Source organism: Rhea americana, unplaced genomic scaffold (assembly GCF_003343005.1).
Source record: "Rhea americana isolate MKP2758 unplaced genomic scaffold, rheAme1 scaffold_4, whole genome shotgun sequence".
Lineage (NCBI taxonomy): Eukaryota > Metazoa > Chordata > Aves > Rheiformes > Rheidae > Rhea > Rhea americana.
In genome coordinates, this window is record NW_028186534.1 from 9,743,538 (window position 1) to 9,764,276 (window position 20,739).

Consider the following 20,739-nt stretch of genomic DNA (forward strand, 5'->3'; position numbering starts at 1 on the left):
AAAAAAAATCTGGGTTTTAGTGCTGTCAGTCCAGTATCCTCAAATTTGCCTCCTCAGCACTGAGGGATAAGCTGGTGGGCTTCAAGCAGGTAAGCAGTGACAGAAACAACTGTGTGGAGAAAGGATGTTTTTTTGATCAGTCCWCTGACTTATTTCCAAATAAATACATTTATTTTAGAGCCACTATCTGAAATCATCATCCAAAGGCTATACTGATAGCCAGATGTCATAATTTTTTGCTCTTTCAAGCTACTTCCCAGTARCTTTAAATAGAAGAATCAATTTTCTACAGAGAAAGGTTCCTCTATTAATAGCACTAGGCGATCACTTCAGGATTTGAAAGGAAGAAATTACTTGTTTTTTGTGTTTAAAAAATATATTATAAGTTACTCTATTGTGCAGGCAAAGGTGCCCGCCTTCAGAGTTTTAATTACTGGGGAATTTTTTTTCTCTCTCTTTCCCTGAGTTCAAGAAACAAAAATAGTGAATGAGACTATGTGAAATGGCTTAAAATAAACATCTTCAAACAATCTGGTCCTATGTGTCAGTTCTTCTCTCATGCTTTGATAATTTCTTCTCAGTTGTTGGAACAGACTTAACACAGATTGCATAGGAGGCTGGAAGATGATGGAAAGGACTTTTGCTTATCCAGTGCAGTGAATTGCCAATAACAGGAGATCTTCTGAAGGACAGCCTCAAAAGATTTCCTTACTGTAAGGCATAATGGAGAAAATTTGGCCAGTTATACTTCCCTAGTCTCACATTCTAAGATCTATCCTCATTCATTTAGAAAATGAGAGGAAAAAAAGCCGCAGGCTTTCTGCCTTTTCCAAATAAACTTTGTTATCTCCTTATGTAAAACACTAAGAGGATATTCCAAGTGGCAAAGAGCTTTATACACAGCTTCACTTAAAGGCAAAAACATAAAACATGTTTTGTTCTGCAGTCACAGAAATTTCAGTCATTTATTGTAATGAATGGGGCAATGTCAAAGGAACATATGGTATTTTTAGCTCTGCTTCATTACCCAATGTGGTAAACCAATTCTGAACACTTGTAATGTCTAAAAGCTTTCTCTGAGAAGACAGACTTTCCTGCATAGTCTTGATTAAAGTCAGACTTTTATTGTCCAGAAGATCAGTAAATGGCACTGAGCAGGAAGACAAGGCTGTGTGCAGGATAAGTAGCCAGATCTGTACAGCCAGTGAAATGATAGTAAAAACATTGAGCTGGGTGTAAAAGCAGATATGCAATAGGGAAGGGGAACTGTAGCCTTSCGAGAAGGGAAATTGTCTGTGATGGGGAGATGTAATTTCATTAYGACAAACTCCTTGTCTGACCTTAACGTTCAGGCACTTAGGACTTCAGCTTTATCCTAGAGGCAGACAAACTCAAGCTAAAATGATTAAAACAGGGCAATAGAAGGCATAACAGGACATGCCCAAAAATGCAATAGAGCTGACAGGCACATCTGATATCAATTTCCTCTGTTAATGTGTTTCACCACATTTCTATACTGTTATGTTTGCCATATGAATCCATTTGACCTGCCAATGATTTTGGCCTATCCTTGACAAAGTTGACCTTTCCTTCTTATTCCTATGTTACTGCATGGAATCATCAGCGAGGTTTGATGTGCTCTGCGCAGCTGAGACATGAGCCAAATTCACAGAGATCTCCCTAATCCAAAATAAAGGAATTTCACAATAAAGAATGCACTTCTACCCAGAGCCTGCCTGTTGTTTCTAAATACCGTGTTATAGGTAGCTCCAAAAAGAGATGTAATTTGGATATAACTTACACTGTATAGAGAGGAAGRGGCAACGATACACGTTATCCTGCAATAGTGTGGATCAGTCACGGGTGCAGCCTGGCAAAGCACTGTACACCCTGCAGTTCTCATAAAAGCCTCTCATGAAAGTGGAATTTAGAGTTTCCTGGAACATCATAGGATCAGATCCAAGTTTTGCCTAGATCAATGAAATTCAATACCGTGATTACATGAAACAATCCACAAAGTCAACAGCTTTCTGAGGTCTCTACAAATACTGAAGGACAATGGTGTACTATTCAAGACAGGGTGATAGGAAAATCTTCAAATATCCTAGTTTGCATTACACTTGCAAGTAAACAGTTGCTACAGCTAAGGTAGTGTCACTCCCTCTATTAGCTCCCATGTAGGTTCACGGCACAAAGAAGCTTTCAAGAGAGYTTTATGGCTTTTTAGTGGTATACCCCTGAACACTCACAGGGCTCCTCCTGAGAAAGCAGTTATTATAATATTGTGGGAGAGTCTTCGCTTCCAGCTCTCAGTGACTCATGCAAGCAGCTGAGAACACAGCTAAAATATGAAAGCTGAAAAGAAACTGAGAGGAGGGAGTAGTTATTCCACTTCTTTTTCTCTTGGAAGAACTAAAAAAATACATAAATTTAGGTCAAATAGGGTAAAAATGTTCCATTTTTTTTCCTTCCATGATATTTGGATCTTGTGAGAAGTCACTTAGAAGTGTGACTTCTAAAAATAGGCCCAAGATACACTTAAGCAAAAAAGATTTTTATTTACTCGTTTCATAATAAACTTACGTGTTGAAATAAAAATTCAGTCCATATTCTGTGGTGTTTTTAAAATAAAAGTTTGTCACAGATATGATTATCCTTTTTCATCAAAAAGAAAAAATAAGAAAACAAGGGCAAACAGTCCAAACATTCCTGCTGAGGAAGGAGAAACAATAGGAAATAAGAAAAACACTTATTAGAGGATTCCTTCTCAAAAAGATGACCCAAGTGAACATCAAGAGCTGTTAGAAGACCAAAGAACTGCCTGGGACTGTTTTAAAAAACATAYGAATTTTAAACTGTTGCCAGTAAAACGAATGGGAATTATCTGTAAAAAGAAGCACAACAGAGCCTCCTCTTGAAATGATCTTAATTTTGGAAGCAGTAGTTATTTAAGTTTTTGCACAACCACAAAATAGCAGAACAGAAGTTTAATTGTGTGCTCCCCAGACATTTCTCAATATTGCAGAATCTCACTGATTTTTTTACGTCATTGCATTATAAATTGAGTCCGTAAGTCTGGGACTAGAGCAATCATACCTGTTCATACAAAATGTCCAGGATAGGATTTTGGTGGGTCACTTCAGTACATACATGAAGCCCAGCACCGAGAGCGCTAGTGCACCAAGGCGGATCTAAATTGCTCCACCTGCAGAAAGCCAGGCCCTACCCTGACTTTGCCTCGACCAAGACAGTTTCCGATAGTCGCAGTGCCTTGCATAACTCAGAGCTGCTATAGCCTCTGCTGTTTCATCTGCGGGTGAACTAGGCTGGCAGAACRGCCCCTGGCAGCACATCACCCACAGGGCAATGGGCACAGAAACCTTCWGGGCTCTCGAAGGCAGCGTGGGGAGCCTTTACCAGGGCTGCTAACCAGTAGGCATTTAAAATACAAAGAAAAGCCCATTTCTCAGCAGTTATTTTTTTTACATCTGATTTTACTGCAGGGTATCCTGTGTATCTGCTATGGATATGTTTATGTGCTACCTCCTTAATCCTCTGTTTATTCCAGTTCAAAGTAATTTTTTCAAAAATGCTGTCAACACTGTAGTCATTAAAGATCACATTTGTGCATACTATTGCCTAATTTACCTAAAAATAGTAACCATCTGCAGGCATAATGTTGAGGTATGCCTAATTTATGTGAGTTTTTTCCACAACCTCCTCTAATTTCAGTATCTTCTGGAAATTCAATCTAAATATTTTGAGGAGAATAAAAAGAAAAGGGAACTGCAAATTTAGTCAGTTAATATCAACACGACCAGAAGCTATAAAATACACAATTATATATTTTAAAATGGATTGCAGTCATATATTTATGTTTCAACACAAAAAATAAAAGAAGGTGATTGCATACATTTTCCATAYATCATGCCCCTGCTTTGAATCTCTCAGGCATCCAAGGAGGTTAGGAAGACTGCAGACTCCTCATTAGCACCTTGCACTGCATGGTCTTTCCCAGTTGCAAAATACAGGTGTGTTCGTGTGATTGATTACTCAGCCCTGTCTGTCCAGAGAGTACTGCAGCTAGTCATGTTGCAAACATTAGTCAAACTGTGTCTATTATCTCCATTTTATGCATCAGGACATAAAGCATTTGAAGATCAAGTAATGCATCTCAGTCAAAAAAGTCTTGGCAACAGAAACAAACTCGCTGAGCTAAAGCCCATTTTGCGCGAYGTTTTCATTATTCTCTCGGAAATAGCTGTATGGGTCCCAATAAATCCCAAAATATGGGAGTTATGTCTCATTACAGAGACCAAAGACTTCTAAAATAAAATCTCATGTTTGAATGGACGTTCATTTTCATACGTAGAAAGGTTCACATGTGATGCCTGTCTGTAACTGAGCACACAGATGGTTGCACTGCTGTCCGTTTTGCATTTCCGCACGTACAGAGAAATGCAATGGTAACTGAGGCTCCGCATACACACAGGCACATGTTTATATGGCACAGCTCCCARCATATGCGTTGTTACATGTTTGTATGTGTATAGAAACTGCAGTTTAGTACAATTAATAATGAATTCAAGTCCTAATTTTGAAAAATCTTACATCTAAAGTATTGGCCTCTCAGGTAAGCTAAAACTCCTTTGTTTGGGATGTTGTGTGGTGAGTTTTGACTCAAAGTATTTATAAAAAGTRTTTCACGCAAAGACCTCTGAAAAGAGTTTTGCCTGATACATGCTTACACATCTAGCAGAAATGTCGGGAAAAGGACATGAAATGTAAGAAATATATATGYGATGAAAGGGGTAAACTCCAAATTAGGGTACACGGCTTTGTAGCCCAGACTAATCCACTAACAATGCCAAGTTCCCAGGGGACCGACTGGCTTTGGGCAGATCCTGTGGAAATTAGTGGAATGTTAACGAAAACATTTCAAAGTTGTATACAAGGCTGGCTGAAAGCTTTCACTTGTTAGACATGTTTTTCCCCTTTGAGAAACCCTTGCTGTAACTGCAGTGGCCTTGGTGGTTCTTCAGAGCTTGCCGGTTGGTTTACAAAATGGAAAAAGTATAACGGAATATAACCCTGGGGCCTGCGGCATTCGATGTGTTTCCTGCTGCAGTTGTAAGGGAACAGCAGAACGCCAAAGCTAACTCAGACTTGCACTTATCATAAGTAAATACATCATGTCTTCTGGCCACTGCTGGAGATTTCTATATTTCTAATTCATGAATATTTCTAGTACTAAAAGTTCAGGTAAATAGATAACTGTTACAGTTTTTACTTGAAAATAACTTTTTGTGGAATACAAGGTTTGAGGCAATTTCTGCCAACCTTCCCCTTGGGATTTAGAATGATTTATAYAGTGATCTTAAAATACTATGTGACCTTTGCAGTTGTTGTAAGCAGTAACACACAACTCCACTAGCCCACAAAGATTCTCCTTCAAAAGAATGTAAGTACTGAAATGTTATTTAAGACATTTCTATTCCCTCTTTTCAAATGTAACCTCTTTAAGAAATTATTATGATACATTTGCTGATAGTAACAATTGTCTAGTTAGTATGGAAAAATGTTTTACAAAGTCAGATATTAATACTAAGCCCAGTTCCTGCACTGAACCACACGGAGACTTGCTCCAAATGACATCAGTAGAACTTTGGTTAAACGCAAAGCCCCTTTCCCACTAAATTCAGCAGACTACAGACTTTGGAAATGAACAAACTGAATATATCTCAGCTGCATATACATTACAGYGAATGTGCTTTTTCTGTCACAACCATAGGAACATTCTAGCAAATTTGACATTCTCATTACACTTATTTATTAATTTATGCATAGCAATTTCACTGGGCAGTGCATTGCAAATCTTGTAYGTTGCTTTCCTTTTTTAAGTAATAAGACATCTCTTTGAAAGGCTCTAGGAAGACAAATGGCATTCTGGCCATAGAGAAACATCATAGACAAATGTAGTAAATTGACATCTTAGAAAAACTGTAATACAGGGTAAAATGTGATACAAGCAAATTTTCAGTTTATCATAAATTTAAGAGCCAAAGTCTTGCTGAAAGTCAGTGACTTTCATTATCAGTGGCTCAGATGAATTTGCATGAGTGTTTAAGGGCTTTGAAGCTCACAGTTTAGTAGGAAAAATAATCTTCATCTTATCTCCAGAAAGAAATGGAATTTTAAGTTCATTTTTGGAAGGATGGTTKTTTAGTTTGGTTGGTATTTTTATTTTTAAAGAGGTATATTGTTTCCTGTGAGCTTTGTAAGRAAAATGATAATTTTCTGTCAAGTTTGAGAGTCACTAAGATCACACTACCTAACAAATAGCATTCCTCTTGCAYGAAAAGGAAGAGGACGTTGAGTCCTCAGCACCAGCTGTTCACAGATCCACTTCTAATGAGCTGCTCTACTTGCTAATGTAGACACAGACGGAATAGTATAGTAGTAAAAGAAACAGCAGTTACTTTCATAGTTATTCTCCCTGCTTGGCTGCTGGGTGACACAAAGAGTTAATGAATAGATACCTTTGCTCTTCTGCTGCCAAATTTTCATTTTGATGTTTGCATGTGGGACGGCGTCTCTCTATTATTCTATTCCTTGGGCAGGGCAAGGATTACAACTCAGTAGTTTAGTTTTCCTAGCTCCAATAATACAAGAAAAAAAAAACATCCTGGGATTAAGTCATTCCAAGAGCTGCATGGGAAATYGCTTAATATATTTTGTGTAATTTTCATGTTCATTCCTCGCAATACRATAAATTGATAAGCACTTAGCTCTTTTGGCCCTTGACCACTAAAGGGTTTCATTTTAGAAGGCATATTTCTATCTTAGCACTTTAAAGACTGTTAACCAGACTGCACCTATTTGGAAGCAGAATATCAGTTTTTAAGAGTATGGACCCGCAGGAACTCATTAATTTTTAAACATACTCAGATGTAACATTTAAGCATGTTGCAGTTTTGTTAGATTAGTGCTTTAAAGCCCTCATCTRTGCCTTGAGATACTGCCACGGTAATGAGCAGAAAATCTTAACTTTAATATGGGATGTAACAGGTGAGAACTGCCATTGCCATAGGGGACTTCGTACTCTCTGACCTGCGAGTCTGAGTCTATGCACATGTGTGTGTATTTTCAAGGATGCTGAGGGCAACAGAGGGTTTGTGATACCTCATTGTCTTCTGAGGATTTAGTATAATTGCCTCTCTGGAAAATACTAGTAGATAGTGGGACAACTGGATCTTTATTACCAATGGTCCCCTTAAAGTATTTCCAACACTCTTCTCATACCTACAGAATGTTATATACTGTTATGTGCAGCAGACCGTATCTAGAAAGCATTTAATCATTCATTCAGGTGATATAACCTCCTAGAAAAGTTACAGTTTACATACCAGCCAAAGGCAGAAACCACAGGCAGCTTTCTAACAGTTTTACATGGAGCCAAATTGGATGCATAACCTTTAGACAAAAGCTGAATTCAGTCACTGCATCTGTTTCCTATCCTACCTTTTTCTATAACTGTTTTGTGTTAATGTCATATCTTTGTAGCCTAAGCATTTCCTCTTCCAAATCTCGGTCCTGTTCTATGCAACAGGCCTGTAATATATGCCAGAGACCATCAACTAATGCATATTTGTTGCCAATGGCTGTAACAAAAGTGAAAGTGCAAAACATGAGGAATGATAACGGGAAAAAAAAGGCAGATGGTCTTGCATTTCACAATGCAGGAAGAATGCTTTTTATCTGCAATAGTGTGCTTAAAGAGTGACAAAGCACCTGCGGGGAACTGAGGGAACTGTGATGCATTCCAGGGAAGAAGGAAATTATACATTAAATTACCTAGGCATAAAAGTGCAAAGGACATGAGAATTTGGTTATTTCTCTTATGTCCAGGTTTGGGSTAACAATAAAAGTGAGCTTAAAAGATATAAAAATAAAAGATATAAGAAAAAGAGATAAAAATATAAAAGTGCTGATTGTACATTTGACAGACATTGGCTCCTACAGACAGAAGAAAGCCTGGACAGATAGTTTCTGGGGCACAAATGCCAGACAAAAGTAATGCACCACTCCCAGTTGGCAAGGATGCTGCTCTTAACGGTTGACTTCCCTGGATGTTACCTCTGGATGTAAATGTTATTTCTAGCTGGGGTTAGTAGCARCAAGATGGATTTGCAGGTGCCTCCAGGAGACAGCAGAGGGTACTGTTTTGGGCTGCAGACCTCCCCGAGGAAGCTATAAAAACATCCTTTCAACAGGTTTGCAGCAGGACTACAACTAACTAACTAGTGCAGGTGATCAAGCACTGTCSTGTAGACCAGACAACTGCTTTACTAGTTCGAGTACAGGGCAAAGCCTAATTCAAGCCATTCCTGTACTTTCTGAGCTTGGCCTCCTGCTGCTCTGCAGAAGAGCACCTCTCAGAAAGGCTGGGGGAAACTGCCCAGCCCTGGGAATTTGTAGCACTGTGTGGTACAAAACCCTTTTTAGACCTAAGATAGACACGGCTTGGTGCACAGGCTTGCACTCAGAGGCGAGTCTCATTTGACTTTGTTTGAAGGGGTTTGTAAATCTCAGGAGATGCTGCCCTGTCTCTGCCTCACTGGGTGCTGTGAGACATGCAAATGTCAAGCTTCCCCTTCTGAAAGTAGATGTTGTGCAGGCTCAGGTATTTGAATTAATTGTTATTATACAGCAATCCCTCATTAGTCTCATCTTCTTATTGTYTTTTTAGCTCTTCCTTATCCAGGTAGAGGCTGTTGTGGGTTTCTTCACACAAACATTGAAAAACTTACTTTGTTAATGAGATGCTAATTGTAAATCATATGAAGTGCTATTAGGGCTTGACACAATAATCCAAAACCATGAAAGGTTCCCGATTAATTTCTTTGCACCTTTGCTCATACAGCAGTAATGCTGTTAGGTGATATGTCAACATCCTGAAGGAACAATTTCTGGAAGAAATCACAAATCTCAAGCATATAAAGTATATCTTTATCCAAGAGATTTCACTGGAGTTGCCATTCACATGTTTTCTTTCCCTTTATAAGTATAATCTGTTCCCCCATTTATTTCAGCTAAAGCTGGTTTTGAAAATCAAATACTTTGAAGGGAGGCTCAGCATGGCAGAATAGAAATAAACTTACTTGGCAAGCACAGCCCCCTCCTACCACCTGCAAATTATGTCTTGTTTTTTTTTTTTTTTTTCCTCCTTCAATTAAAGAAAGATGTTAAATCGTAATTTAACATAATAAAAAGCAGTGGAAATTATAGAACAAGGATTGGTGGAAAACAGCACTTGAGTTTGAAGTGAAAATGGAAGCTGAGCTCTGGAGACCACATAAAGGGTAGCAAACCAAGCACAACAACTTGCATTTTTATGCAGAGAAGCGTAAAAACCTAATCAGGATTCCTACTGCCTGGCTAAAAGGAAGGTAATATGGCCCAAGAACAGCTTGTGTTCAGTGGAAGCTGAGCTCAGAGCTGTTTTGCTCATGGTTCTCATAGAGGACTCCCTTCTTCTTTGTCATTCTGTCATTTTTCTTAACCTTCAGGTCCCTCTCACGAGATAAGAAGTGTGCTTTGCACAGAAGTAAAGCACCCTTTGCATAGATTGCATAGGTTTTCGGTTGCTCTCACAAATGCTGGGGTTGTATGATGCAGGACTGACTAGCAGACGTGAACCCTTTAAAAGCTCAGCTCTTCCCCGACATCCTCTTTAGCATCATTTTTAGAGGTAGGTACTAATTATAGGCAGCATTGAAAGTTAACAGTCGTAAAGGTACCTCTATACCAAGTCCTGAGAGGTCATTTTGATTCCATTCACTGTCGCTACCCTCTGGCATGGACCAAAGGGAGCCTCTCTTCATTTTTTAACTCAGTACCTGAGGTGCACGGACAGATGCAATGGCAATAAAGGAGAGAACATGCAGAGCTGCATTACAACCGATTCATCAGAAAACAGAGCACGCTTGCCTTATAAATTTGCCTGCAGCTCTTGTCTGCTGTGTTATTTTTAAACTGCCTGCAGGTTGCAGATTTTTCAGTGGCCCTTCTCCTAGCAGTGTACAGAGGAGATTTAGCAACGCACAGCTTCTGTTACCATGAATTGAACTCAGCTAAACACCCAGCCCGTTAAAACGCAGCCTTCTTGATCTTCCCTGCTATGACTGGCGTATTCACAAGAGAGCTCTCCAACCCTCTTACAGCCCCTCTGTAGTAAGGTTAGTGTAAGCCAGCTTGAAGGTCCTGATGTGTCCAGGTGCCAACAGCAGCACGTAGTGCAAGGCCCGCCGTTGCTGCGGTCAGCAACCTGGGCGTCAAGCTACAGTCTCGTTGGCTCATCATGAAAAAGCCAAGAAGCTAGACCCAACCGACTAAGCCACATGCTCCACTTCACAACATTGCTATCACCCAGACAGCATCATCTCAGGACCCAAAACATCTGTGGTGCAAATGAAGGCTACGCACAGGCATATGGCACTCTTCCGTCACACATCCAGCGTTCAAACTCCACCACACTCCCAGGAAATCTGCCTCACTTCTGTGAGCATTTGTATGGGATGGAGGCAGGATTTGCCACCAGTAAATAGGAGAGCTTTTAGGGGCAAAAAAACTAGGCAATTCCTATGGAGAAGGAACTAACAGGCAGAATAGTCATTTTATGCTGCTGCAATTTTAAAGAAAAGGAACGGGCCACCGTTCAGAAATGCTGATCATCCACAACTGCTGTTGACGTAAACAGAAGCTGAAGATACTCAGACTCTCGGGGGTATCAGGCCCTGCGGCMAGATGTAATGAATATTACAGTTTGCTCTTTTCCTCTCTTGTATGGTTTATGCTGCAGCCCAGAGCAGAGGCTGTTAGTTCAGAACCTCTCCCCTAGCTTGACTGAYGATGTCTCAGACATCAAACCAGTCCCACTGCTGGCCAGTGTCAGGAGCCCTAGAAATTACCCCAGCCAGCACTGTGAGAAGCACTTGCCTGGCACGATCAGTAAGGGAGCAGCCACATTCATTCACACTCATTTCCATCCCTCTCATACACACTGAGTAGATGACAACTGTATGATGTATGACGAGCTTGTTTTGGTTCTAGATCTCCAACATGTCAGCTTTTACCCTGAATAAGGTTCAGCACAGACCTGAAACTGATTTAAGGAGGAAAAACAAAACAAAAACCAGCAAGGTCCTGTCAAAGGAAACCTCTTTGGCCCCACAGGGCTGATGACCATCTCCTTGCAGGATGGTGTGCAACCAACTAGCTTATCTGAGCCKAGATGGTGGAGCACAGTCTGGCCTGCCTGTGTTACACAGAGTTAAGCTTGAGCTCTGGGTTAAGCTCAAATTAAGCTTGTGCCCCCTTGGCCCTATGTACACTGTCTCTCATCCTTCCACGTTACATTGCTAATTAAGCTGTTGCTCATTTCTCCCTGCTGATTTGGAGGAACCAATTTGGCTCTTGGCTGTTTGTGTTTCACAGACATTCTCTATGTAATTGCATGGCCTGGCCCCAGGCTATCAGGCTCTAGGAGAAATAACCACATTATTCCACCATACAGTTAGCATAATTAAAATATTGACTGCAGATTAAAAAATGTGCTGAATATTTCAGAGAGCGGTTGGARGGCTGGCAGGTCTTGGCAGCTGCTGGCTGCAGAAACTGGCTGATGCTTAGGTGTGCCTGTTACTCCGGCAGTCAGGGCTGTACGTGGGAACTGGTTTTTGTGCTGTCAACTTCTTATCTCCCAAGCAGCCAACYCACAACAAAGGAAAAACGAACTGACCGGGAATAAGGAGCTCCAGGAGCCTCCTTGTGATTTGGTATTGCCAGTGAGACCATTTCCGTGTTATTTATGACTTCAGGACATCTGTCTTACAGTGTCTCTATCTATTTTTATTTGTGTCCATCTCTCCAAATGCATAGTGTAGGAACTGCATATGGTGAGAATGTACCAGGTGATAAAACCATTTGCTTAAGAACTCTCTGTACTATGTGAGAAACATTAATAGAGCTAAAAAAGCCCATGAAAACCTCCACTGGAACATTTGTTTTAGCCTCTCTTCACTCTTTGACACTTGAGCTGTACTTCAGAGGACCACAGCTTAAGTTTAAAGGCACAAATCTTCGCATTTGCACAACGAACAGGGCAGAGGGGGATGGAAGAAATGCAGTTTACAGGGCTGATGAAAACTACAGAAACATTGATTGCTGCAGAGTGCTTAGGGAATACYTAGTGCCTTTGCAGTATCTCCTCATTCTCATTCTTAGGGGAATATCTGGCACAACAAACAAACATTGCTAGAAACGCACAGGTCTGGGTTTGAATCATTTCCTGGTTCTATCTAGATCCCCTGTATCTGGCAAAAATGGTGAAGTGATCTCACACTGCCAGTGCTCAATAAAACATGTGGGTGATGCCAAAGCCACTTTGCAGACACCTACATCCTGAATGAAATGCAGCAGGATCAGCAGCTTGCCAAGATACTGTTTTAAATCAGCTGCTTATTTAATCCTCACTTACATGCTTGAGAAATTCCCGGGACAGTAGGAAGTGTTCAAGCAGCCTCGCAAGCAAGGACAGGGACGGCTGAGCTGTCCTACTCCACAGTTGTTTCCAGGGACAAGATTCAGATTTAGTCTGATCTACAACTTTTTTAAGATCAGTTAATTCCATGAACATTTCCATTCCTACTCAGTGGCTGTCACAAGCAATGGGCAAATATTATTCCCTGAGGGTTGTTTTGCAGCTTAAAAGTCATCATAATAGCAGATTAATAGCAGATCCACTTYGTGCCATTTTCCATTCTCATTGCCATCTCTGTAATCAAGAGCAGCTCTACTACATCAAAGCATATTTCTATGATACTTCTCATTTCTGAATATACAATTAGAAAATGAACAACCCACGATATCTTGGCAGTCTAGGTGAGGTCCATAGGCTACTGCCCTCCTTAAATACTAGGGTCCTTGCTATTTTCTGTTTTCTACTTTATAATATTGACCTTCAAACTGTAATTCATAAACATCATCTTTAGTAGACATCATTCTTTCAAAGGCAAAAACATATTTTACATATATTTTAAATATATTTTAAATTTAAAACCCAGGAGAAACCCCAGGAGAATGGAGTGAAACAAAAGATACTGCAAATTCTCTAGAATCTAGAAACAGAAATTAGAAATCCTAAATGTAGGATTTTGAAATAGAAAAATTCACTGGGCACACACAATGAGAGGGGAAAAATTGTCACAACCTTTTCTCTGTCCTGACAGCTAATGTGGCCAATATTTTAGTTTGTCTCCACTTAATGATTCATCTCTATCACCAATATTTTCAAAATTAAATTTTGAAGAGGAGAAATGTATTCATTCCCCTGCTGCGTTTAAAAATCTTCCAAAATTTGTTTCCTGTTTACTTTGATATCCCCACCTCTGTGCTGCAATTTAAGCATTTTCACCCTATTAACTTAAAAACAAAGCCTAGAAGACAGCATATAGTTTTTATCTTGCAATCATAAAGCAATTTATGACAAATGCTGCTGTTCCAGTGAGAAATGACTTGAAAATGTACATATGTTCATAGCTCCATATTGCTCATTTAAATTATAACTGATTGTTGGAAAAAAAAATTGTCATCCAGCTTTTATTCGTATAACACTTCTGACAACTGATGGCAGTTTCTCTTTTAACTATTACWGTACTGGTGCTCCCACACAAATCTCAATAAAGCCATTGATATCCCCATTTATGGACCTTTGCTGCTTTCTYTCATGGTACTGGCTGGCACACAACTGTCACTAGTCAGTATGTATTGTTTCATATAAGACTTGTTTATAAGCAAAACTAAAAACCTATTTTGAAGACAAACTATTAAAAATACCTAAATTGCTTTTCCAGCTGAAACATTATCTGTGAGTTCCTGTGGTTTGGCTGGACAAAAGGGAAAGAATTTTCCCCCTAGCTTCCTCAAGGAATACATTTGCACAAGAGTCGTCAGAGATGTAGCATATATCAAATAAGCTATTCCTATATAAAAGATTAGCATTTCYTCACTCAAATCCATTAGCGCATGTGAGGAGAGTTCACTGAAAAGGCAGCAAAATCCTGTGGCCAGAGAACAGAGTTAGAAGCAGGGAAATCAGAAGAATTTTTAGCTTTCTCACACTTTCTCTCAGCTTTTCATAAAGGTTTTTGGTCTGAATTTTTTTAAAGGAACATTACTTTTAGGTGTTTAACTGGAGACTTTATTRGCCTTATTTACAGATATTTTAGGTTTCTACTGCTCCTACTAAAGCTTTTGGGAGCTCCTGGCTCTCGGTGTTGCAGAAAGCTACAAAGCAAAGCTAGATGCAGCCCTTGGGGTACAGGAGCACCATCACCTCCACGAGTAACAGGCACAGATAGTCAGGAGAGTGGCGGAGAACCACAAAGAACATACAAATGCAGCAAATCCCCTTCGCCAAGGGCCTGGCTAATGACCCTGGCAGATCCCTGAGGGAGGGCAGCAGAGAGACTCTAATATTTGGCATCCAGACAGGCACCGTGCAAGACTGGAGTCCGGAGAGCAGCTGGGAGGAAGCACCAGGCTGGCACAACAACGCTAAACGTCTCTGTCTAGCTTCCCTCAGCCTGGCCACATGCTCTAGCAACGCAGTGTCTTTCTTTCAGCCTTGCACTSCTTGACTGAATGCTCCTTAGCCAAGTAGCAGCCGTAAGCCTTCCCTTATTAAGTCTTCGCTGAAGGGCACTATCTAACCACGAGCTCTCCTCTGTCTTTCCCGCTCAGATGAGATGGAGCAGTCCCCTGCAATGCGTTCTGACTACTTGGTCTCAGGGATTCGAACTCCACCAGTGAGGAGGAACAGCAAACTGGCAACGCTCGGCAGGATCTTCAAACCGTGGAAGTGGCGGAAAAAGAAAAATGAGAAGCTAAAGCAGACATCTGCAGGTAGGATAGGAACGAAGCAGCAGAAGGAAAAGCTCTGCTTCGGCAGAATTTGTTTACATTGGAAACATTAATGATTACCTGATCTAAACTTAATTCAGAGACTTCAGCAGGTTATAGATTAATAATGTATAAGCCCTAGAAAGGGCCCTTATAGTCTGACTTCCTATATAACACAATATAATATATTTCAAAGAAGAGGTCAAATACAAGAGTAAAGCATGAGCTTCAACACAGACTCATTTTCAAGGACCTTCTCTTCTCCAAAACATGCTACATTTACAGCCCCACATATTATCATCTCTTTTATCTGGGGTGAAGATTATGTAGGTCACAGTAACATTATGAAAAGTGACAGGAGGGAGCTACAGCATGTAAAATGCCTTCCCCCAAGCAGCTGTCTCTGCAGTGACGGAGCAGCCGAGAGCAGCGCGTGCTCTTGCTCGTCGCCAGCCGGGCCCCAAGGGAACAGCAAAGACACAGACTCACTTGCCTTTTCCTAAGATTTGATGGTGCAATTTGCCTGGGCACTCTGGAGCACCACAGCAAAGGCAGCCACTCGCTACAGCAGCTCCGATGCTGTAGTTAACAGCCCCCTGTTAGTCAGTGTGAAATTCTTCTGACCACCTGGTGTGATCAGGCAGCAGGTTAGGGCATAAATCTGAGCTCTACCTGTGGGTGATTCTACTGTTGTTTTAACAAAGGAAAAGGCACAGGCAGGCTGACTAGTCACATCTATGCTCCCCAAAACAAAACCCGTGCAGTTCTGTACAAGCACGCTGCAGTCAAGAGTAGAGGGAATTTCCTTGTAGTTTTCTCACTCGGCTGTATGYGTACCCTGTTGTTAACTGGTGCTCTGTGTCATGCTACAACTTCTTGCAGTGCTGGAGAAGAAGATGACAGCACGGCAAGGTCGGGATGAACTCATTAAGAAAGGCCTCCTGGAGATGATGGAACAGGGTAAGTAAAAATTCTCATTTCATTTAGCAGAGCCTTTTTCTGGACAACAGCAAACACATAATTGCAAGAGAAGAAAGCTGACAATCAAACAAATAAAAGGAAAACCTTGAATACAAYCAGGAAAATTCAGTATCTGAATTAAGCAGCTGCCCATTCAAATTCCTGTCCGCTGCAGTCAGTCCATGAAGTTTGATTTTTGATGTTTTACCTTGATGATAGCTGATGTATTGCTTGAATGCAATTCCAGCTTCACTGTTTTTACATATTGGTACAAATGAGGGCTAGTATGTATGTTTTATGCAATTGCTTTAAACCTGCCTAAATCCAACTGCCAAGAAACTCTGGTAAAGCTGGCGTGAACATAAGTGTAAGCATGCATTCAGCAGGGAAGTTAGCACGCATAGTCCCTGAATCCRAATCTTAAGACATGATACTAATCTGATGTTTTCAGTTATCTTTCTGGTAAACCAAGTTTGTGACAAAACAYATTATCATTCTGTCTGCTTCTTGATCACAACGAAAAGTGAGGCATTTGGTAGTGTCATTTTAAGGCTTTAAGTACAAAGCAGGTTCGGCGGAAGTCACCGAATGGAAGATGATAAGGAGTCACAAACATGCACAAGGACTGTGGTTCTGCATATTACTGCTCTGCAGCCCTGACTGATGCCGCTATCTGATCAAGGGAGACRGAGAGCTGGAGAAGCATCCTGTGAGATCGAGTGAGCTCCCAGTGTTACGGGCAATATTCCAGTTGGTATTTCCATCTAAATGGAGAGTTAAAAAGAATTCCATCTTTACTTTGAAAACTTTATAGCACAAAGTACTACTGTGAAGGCAGATTGGCCTTTTGAATTTGACCAATCCGATAGACAGAAATGATGTTCTTTGAAACTAGTAATTGAGTTTCTTTGTATGAAAGAAATCCCAGGCCTATAAACAGCCTGTAGGACAACTCTCAGTGACGGTACGTTGCAGTGTAACTGAGCAACTCAAGAGTGAGAAAAAGAGCATTTTAAACAGTTTTTTTTTTCCATTACAGTAAGTCAATTATCATACTATTTTATTGGATATCTTTTAATAGAAATTTTATGTTTGAGACATAAAATCTATCAAACCATCAGCTTATTCTAAAATGGAAGTTTTTAAAAGGCTCATTTTTAATTCCTGCCCATTGAACTGTTTCTATCTCTCATCATTTTGGACAATTATTTGTCCTATTAGCATAATAGCACTACTGGATAGAAAAATACACATTCCCCAGTTCTGCCAGGGGTATGGAAGTTCTCAGCAATCCATGAATTTGAAGACACTGGTAGTCAGAGCAGTGCAGAAGAGCAGTTAAAAAAAATYTGTAGAGCACATTAAAAGGTAATAATAACAATTGGGATAGATTTTCCTTGTCATGAAGAACTATTTGGGAGGAAAATATAAGATGCTAAGTTGCCAGATCATTAAAAAAAAATCACTAGACTAATTACATCCAGTCCATGAGGAGTGACGATGAGTTGTGCTTTTAAACTGCAGCTACAAGCAGACTCTCTARGTTTTTCTTCCTACTTGTCCATAACACTGTTGCACAGAGCTCCTACAAACATCAGACAAATTTACAGTACCATCCTGTTGCCTARAAAGGAAAGAACAGCTAACAGTCAGTTGAAGGACACTGCAGCAGCCTGCAAGTTATTTTTCTTTACACAAAGAGTGTTGTGAATCTCCAGGGTTATTTTATTGTATTATTAGCAGAAGCGGCTTATTAATGGTATCAAAAATTGACCCAAATAATTCTCAGTAAATGATTAGTGCCCTACTTGGACTGAGCTAAAGTGGCAGCAGTTTCAAGGCTAAGTCCTCATTTATGCAGTAAGTTGCAACTGTCAAAGCAGCAGTACTGCGCTAAAGGGACTAGAGTAAATCCTTAAATCCTTCTATTTCATCAGGCTCTACTCCACTTCCAGAGATCTGGGTTGTGCTCACTTTCACAAAATAGTCTAAGCAGGGATGAAGCTCCAGTCTGAGAAATCTGCAGATCTGCTTCATGCATTTCCACAGCTGTGTCACACTCCAGTTTTGAGGCGTAAGGTTGGTTAGGCAGCTGAAACGCTAACATTTGGAACCGGACTGTTTGGCTCGGAGCAAACCAACAGCTAGCACAGAATTTGCCTCAATCTGTGAGCCGCCCAGGGTGAAACTGTACCATCCTTGCTTCGGTGATGACTCATCCTAACAGGTTATGTCACCCTTTCTCCTCACRCAACCCCAAGACACAGCTGCCCAGACACGCTGCTCGGCGGCAGACGGAGCTGCACTGCCTGCGCCCTTCTGCTGCTCACACAGCGCTAACAGCAAGGCCCCCTCTGCTGTTGCCCCGCACTCGCCAACAGCCCCTACTGCTCCTTCACCCGCACCAGGGCTGGGACCTACCTCTGGCAGCCTGCTGTGGCTTTCACTAACTCCCAAACCCTGAAATATAGCTTCACTCAAGGGAACCTACTTGCATCCTAGCAGAAGTTACACGATGCAGGATCTGAATACGGTGAGATTCATTTCCAACTAAATTACAGCCCTGCTTCTTCTTCAGGTTGCTTTGCAATTCCCAAGACTCTCTGTYGCTTTCCTCACTGGTAGATCTAAGGWCTAGACTTTCTCCTGTCCACGACTMTCTCTAAAATACAAGGTTAAGACCCACTGCAAATCAAAGCAGCATATTCACACTGGCCAGAAGCATCACTGTTGTGAGCCCCAACTCACAACACTTGTTCTTCAACAGGAGTCTCTTCACTTGTCATTACTTCATTAGTCATTACACTTCCACAGGCAGAGATCTGTCTGCAGCTTTATCGTGGCACAGCTGTCAGCAGCTTGCCATGCTAACAGATGTGAGCAACTTGCAAAGCAGAGCTACCCTGAAAATATTTAGGGAGTTTTCCCCATATTCCTCCTCACTGGATTCCTCACAAATCGGATCCAATGTAGCTGTATTCACAGCCCTGAGAGATAAGAGCTGCCTGTCAAGTAACGCAGACTGCTGTTAATACACCAATGGTTATGTATAGGCTGCCTTCCCAATGAGCTGAAATGCAGGCAATGAACTTTTTTCCCCCTCCCCTTTCCTGTATCATAGCAACTGTGCTACTGCAGGGGCTATTTTAAGAACAGTAAGTTTTCACCAAACGTGATTATGAGGCAGGCTGGGTGAGCTCAGCTTACAAAAATACTGCATCCGTTCCGCAGCATCTCCGGGCCAAAATCTGATACCCTTACTCAAAAGGGCAGTAAATTACTCTGCAGATTGTCTAAACAGTATTAAAAAGGAGGGAGCTGTGAATGCTAATTATTTTAAATCAATGTTCAAGAAGCTTGTCATGATATCATTGCAAGAGAACATAGCCCTGTCAGGCACTTCCAGAAAGGAGTGTCTAGGGCTGAGAAATACAAGTGAGGAGGTCAGGGGTGGACAGCAGATCTATCTGTCAGTGCAGAGCGCTGGCTACAGTGGGAAGTAATTGCTTGGGTTTGCAATAGTGATGTTGATTTGGTAAATTTTGAGTCAGTCAGGAAGTAAAAAAGGAATAGTTTGTATTCGGAGGAATCTTGCCTGAATAGGAGAATACTAGAAAAGCCTCAGTCATCACGATGCCTACAGCTGCAGGGATCGCTGGCACAGAAATCTTTCAGAGTAAGCAAAGAGAGCAGTTTGTAGGTCTGCATGAAGACAGATTTGAATTTCTGATCAGCTCAATCACACAAGACACGCTTTTCAAAGTTGAATAACTAATACTGCGCTCAAAACCTACAGTCTGCTGGGAATATTAGCAACTTTGTCTTCATTAAGGCTCCAGYGTTTCTCTTGGGGGAGTCTTGGATGGCATCGCGTTGTGCATAGAGCCCAGCGCAACTCCGACACGTCGGACCAACCTGAGCACGTGCTGCACCATGAGCTCTGCTTTTGCGAGGAATTCCTGGCTCCCGGATACCTCTTATTTCCCATACATGTGCCCATCCCCTCCACAGCAGATGCTTCTAGCATACAGTGGACTTCTTGTACAAGTACAATGACCATTTGTCCAGGCTGCTGGCTGTCCACAGAAAAACGATGTCCTATCTAGAAAACTGTTGGACATTAGTATCCAGATGGGCGRGCCTCCACAAGTTTTGCATTAGAGATGCTCAGCGCTATTAGAAGTCAGACGCTGCAATAACACAAATCATAGTCCCCCGAGCACTACGACATTACTAGCAGCTTTTAGACACACTCTTCTAAAGAGGATAGCAGGGAGTTTCAGTTTTCACTGCTCATGCTTTAGTTAACATTAAATTATTTGCTATTTTAGATACTGACGGCAAAGCCTGCACTGCTGAAGATGCCGCAAGAGCAATGCAGAGTGACCCTCCAGTTCCTGCATGCCAGACGCTTGCCTCAGAAGAGGTGCAGCAAGAGAGTACGACAGCAGCCACAACAAATGTGACCTTGCTTGGTGAGGAGCTGCACTTGGATGAGCTGAAAGAAGATACAGGTATTGGATATAAAATATTAAACAGAATATAAAATGCTAAAAAAAAACATTTTTGCTGAGCTGCTGCATAAGGAGCCAAATATGTCGGTGTATTAGAGGGTCAGAGCACCTTGAACAGCTCAGACCCCCCCTTACTAGGCTAGTAATCTATACTTAAAAACTGACTTTTTGAGACTGCTACTGTACTGAGGGACCACACAAGGCTGGGCATAATGGGATTWGTTGGATTATGAGACAATCTAGTGTTGGCACAGTGCCCCTTAGGTATTAGCAGTTACTGCTGTCAAAATGAAACAATCTACTC

General features: G+C 41.2%; 1 protein-coding gene across 1 annotated transcript in view; it reads left to right on the forward strand.

Moving 5' to 3' along the window:
* The window catches only part of PHACTR3 (phosphatase and actin regulator 3), a gene marked incomplete at its 5' end in the record, with an annotated part of 113,479 nt that overhangs the window by 45,624 nt on the left and 47,116 nt on the right, over nucleotides 1-20,739 (forward strand). Inside the window, 3 exons of the mRNA XM_085314267.1 lie at nucleotides 14,803-14,964; nucleotides 15,844-15,921; nucleotides 20,253-20,435. Of these exons, the coding sequence (XP_085170393.1) occupies nucleotides 14,803-14,964; nucleotides 15,844-15,921; nucleotides 20,253-20,435 (423 nt within the window). The remainder of the gene's footprint in view (nucleotides 1-14,802; nucleotides 14,965-15,843; nucleotides 15,922-20,252; nucleotides 20,436-20,739) is intronic.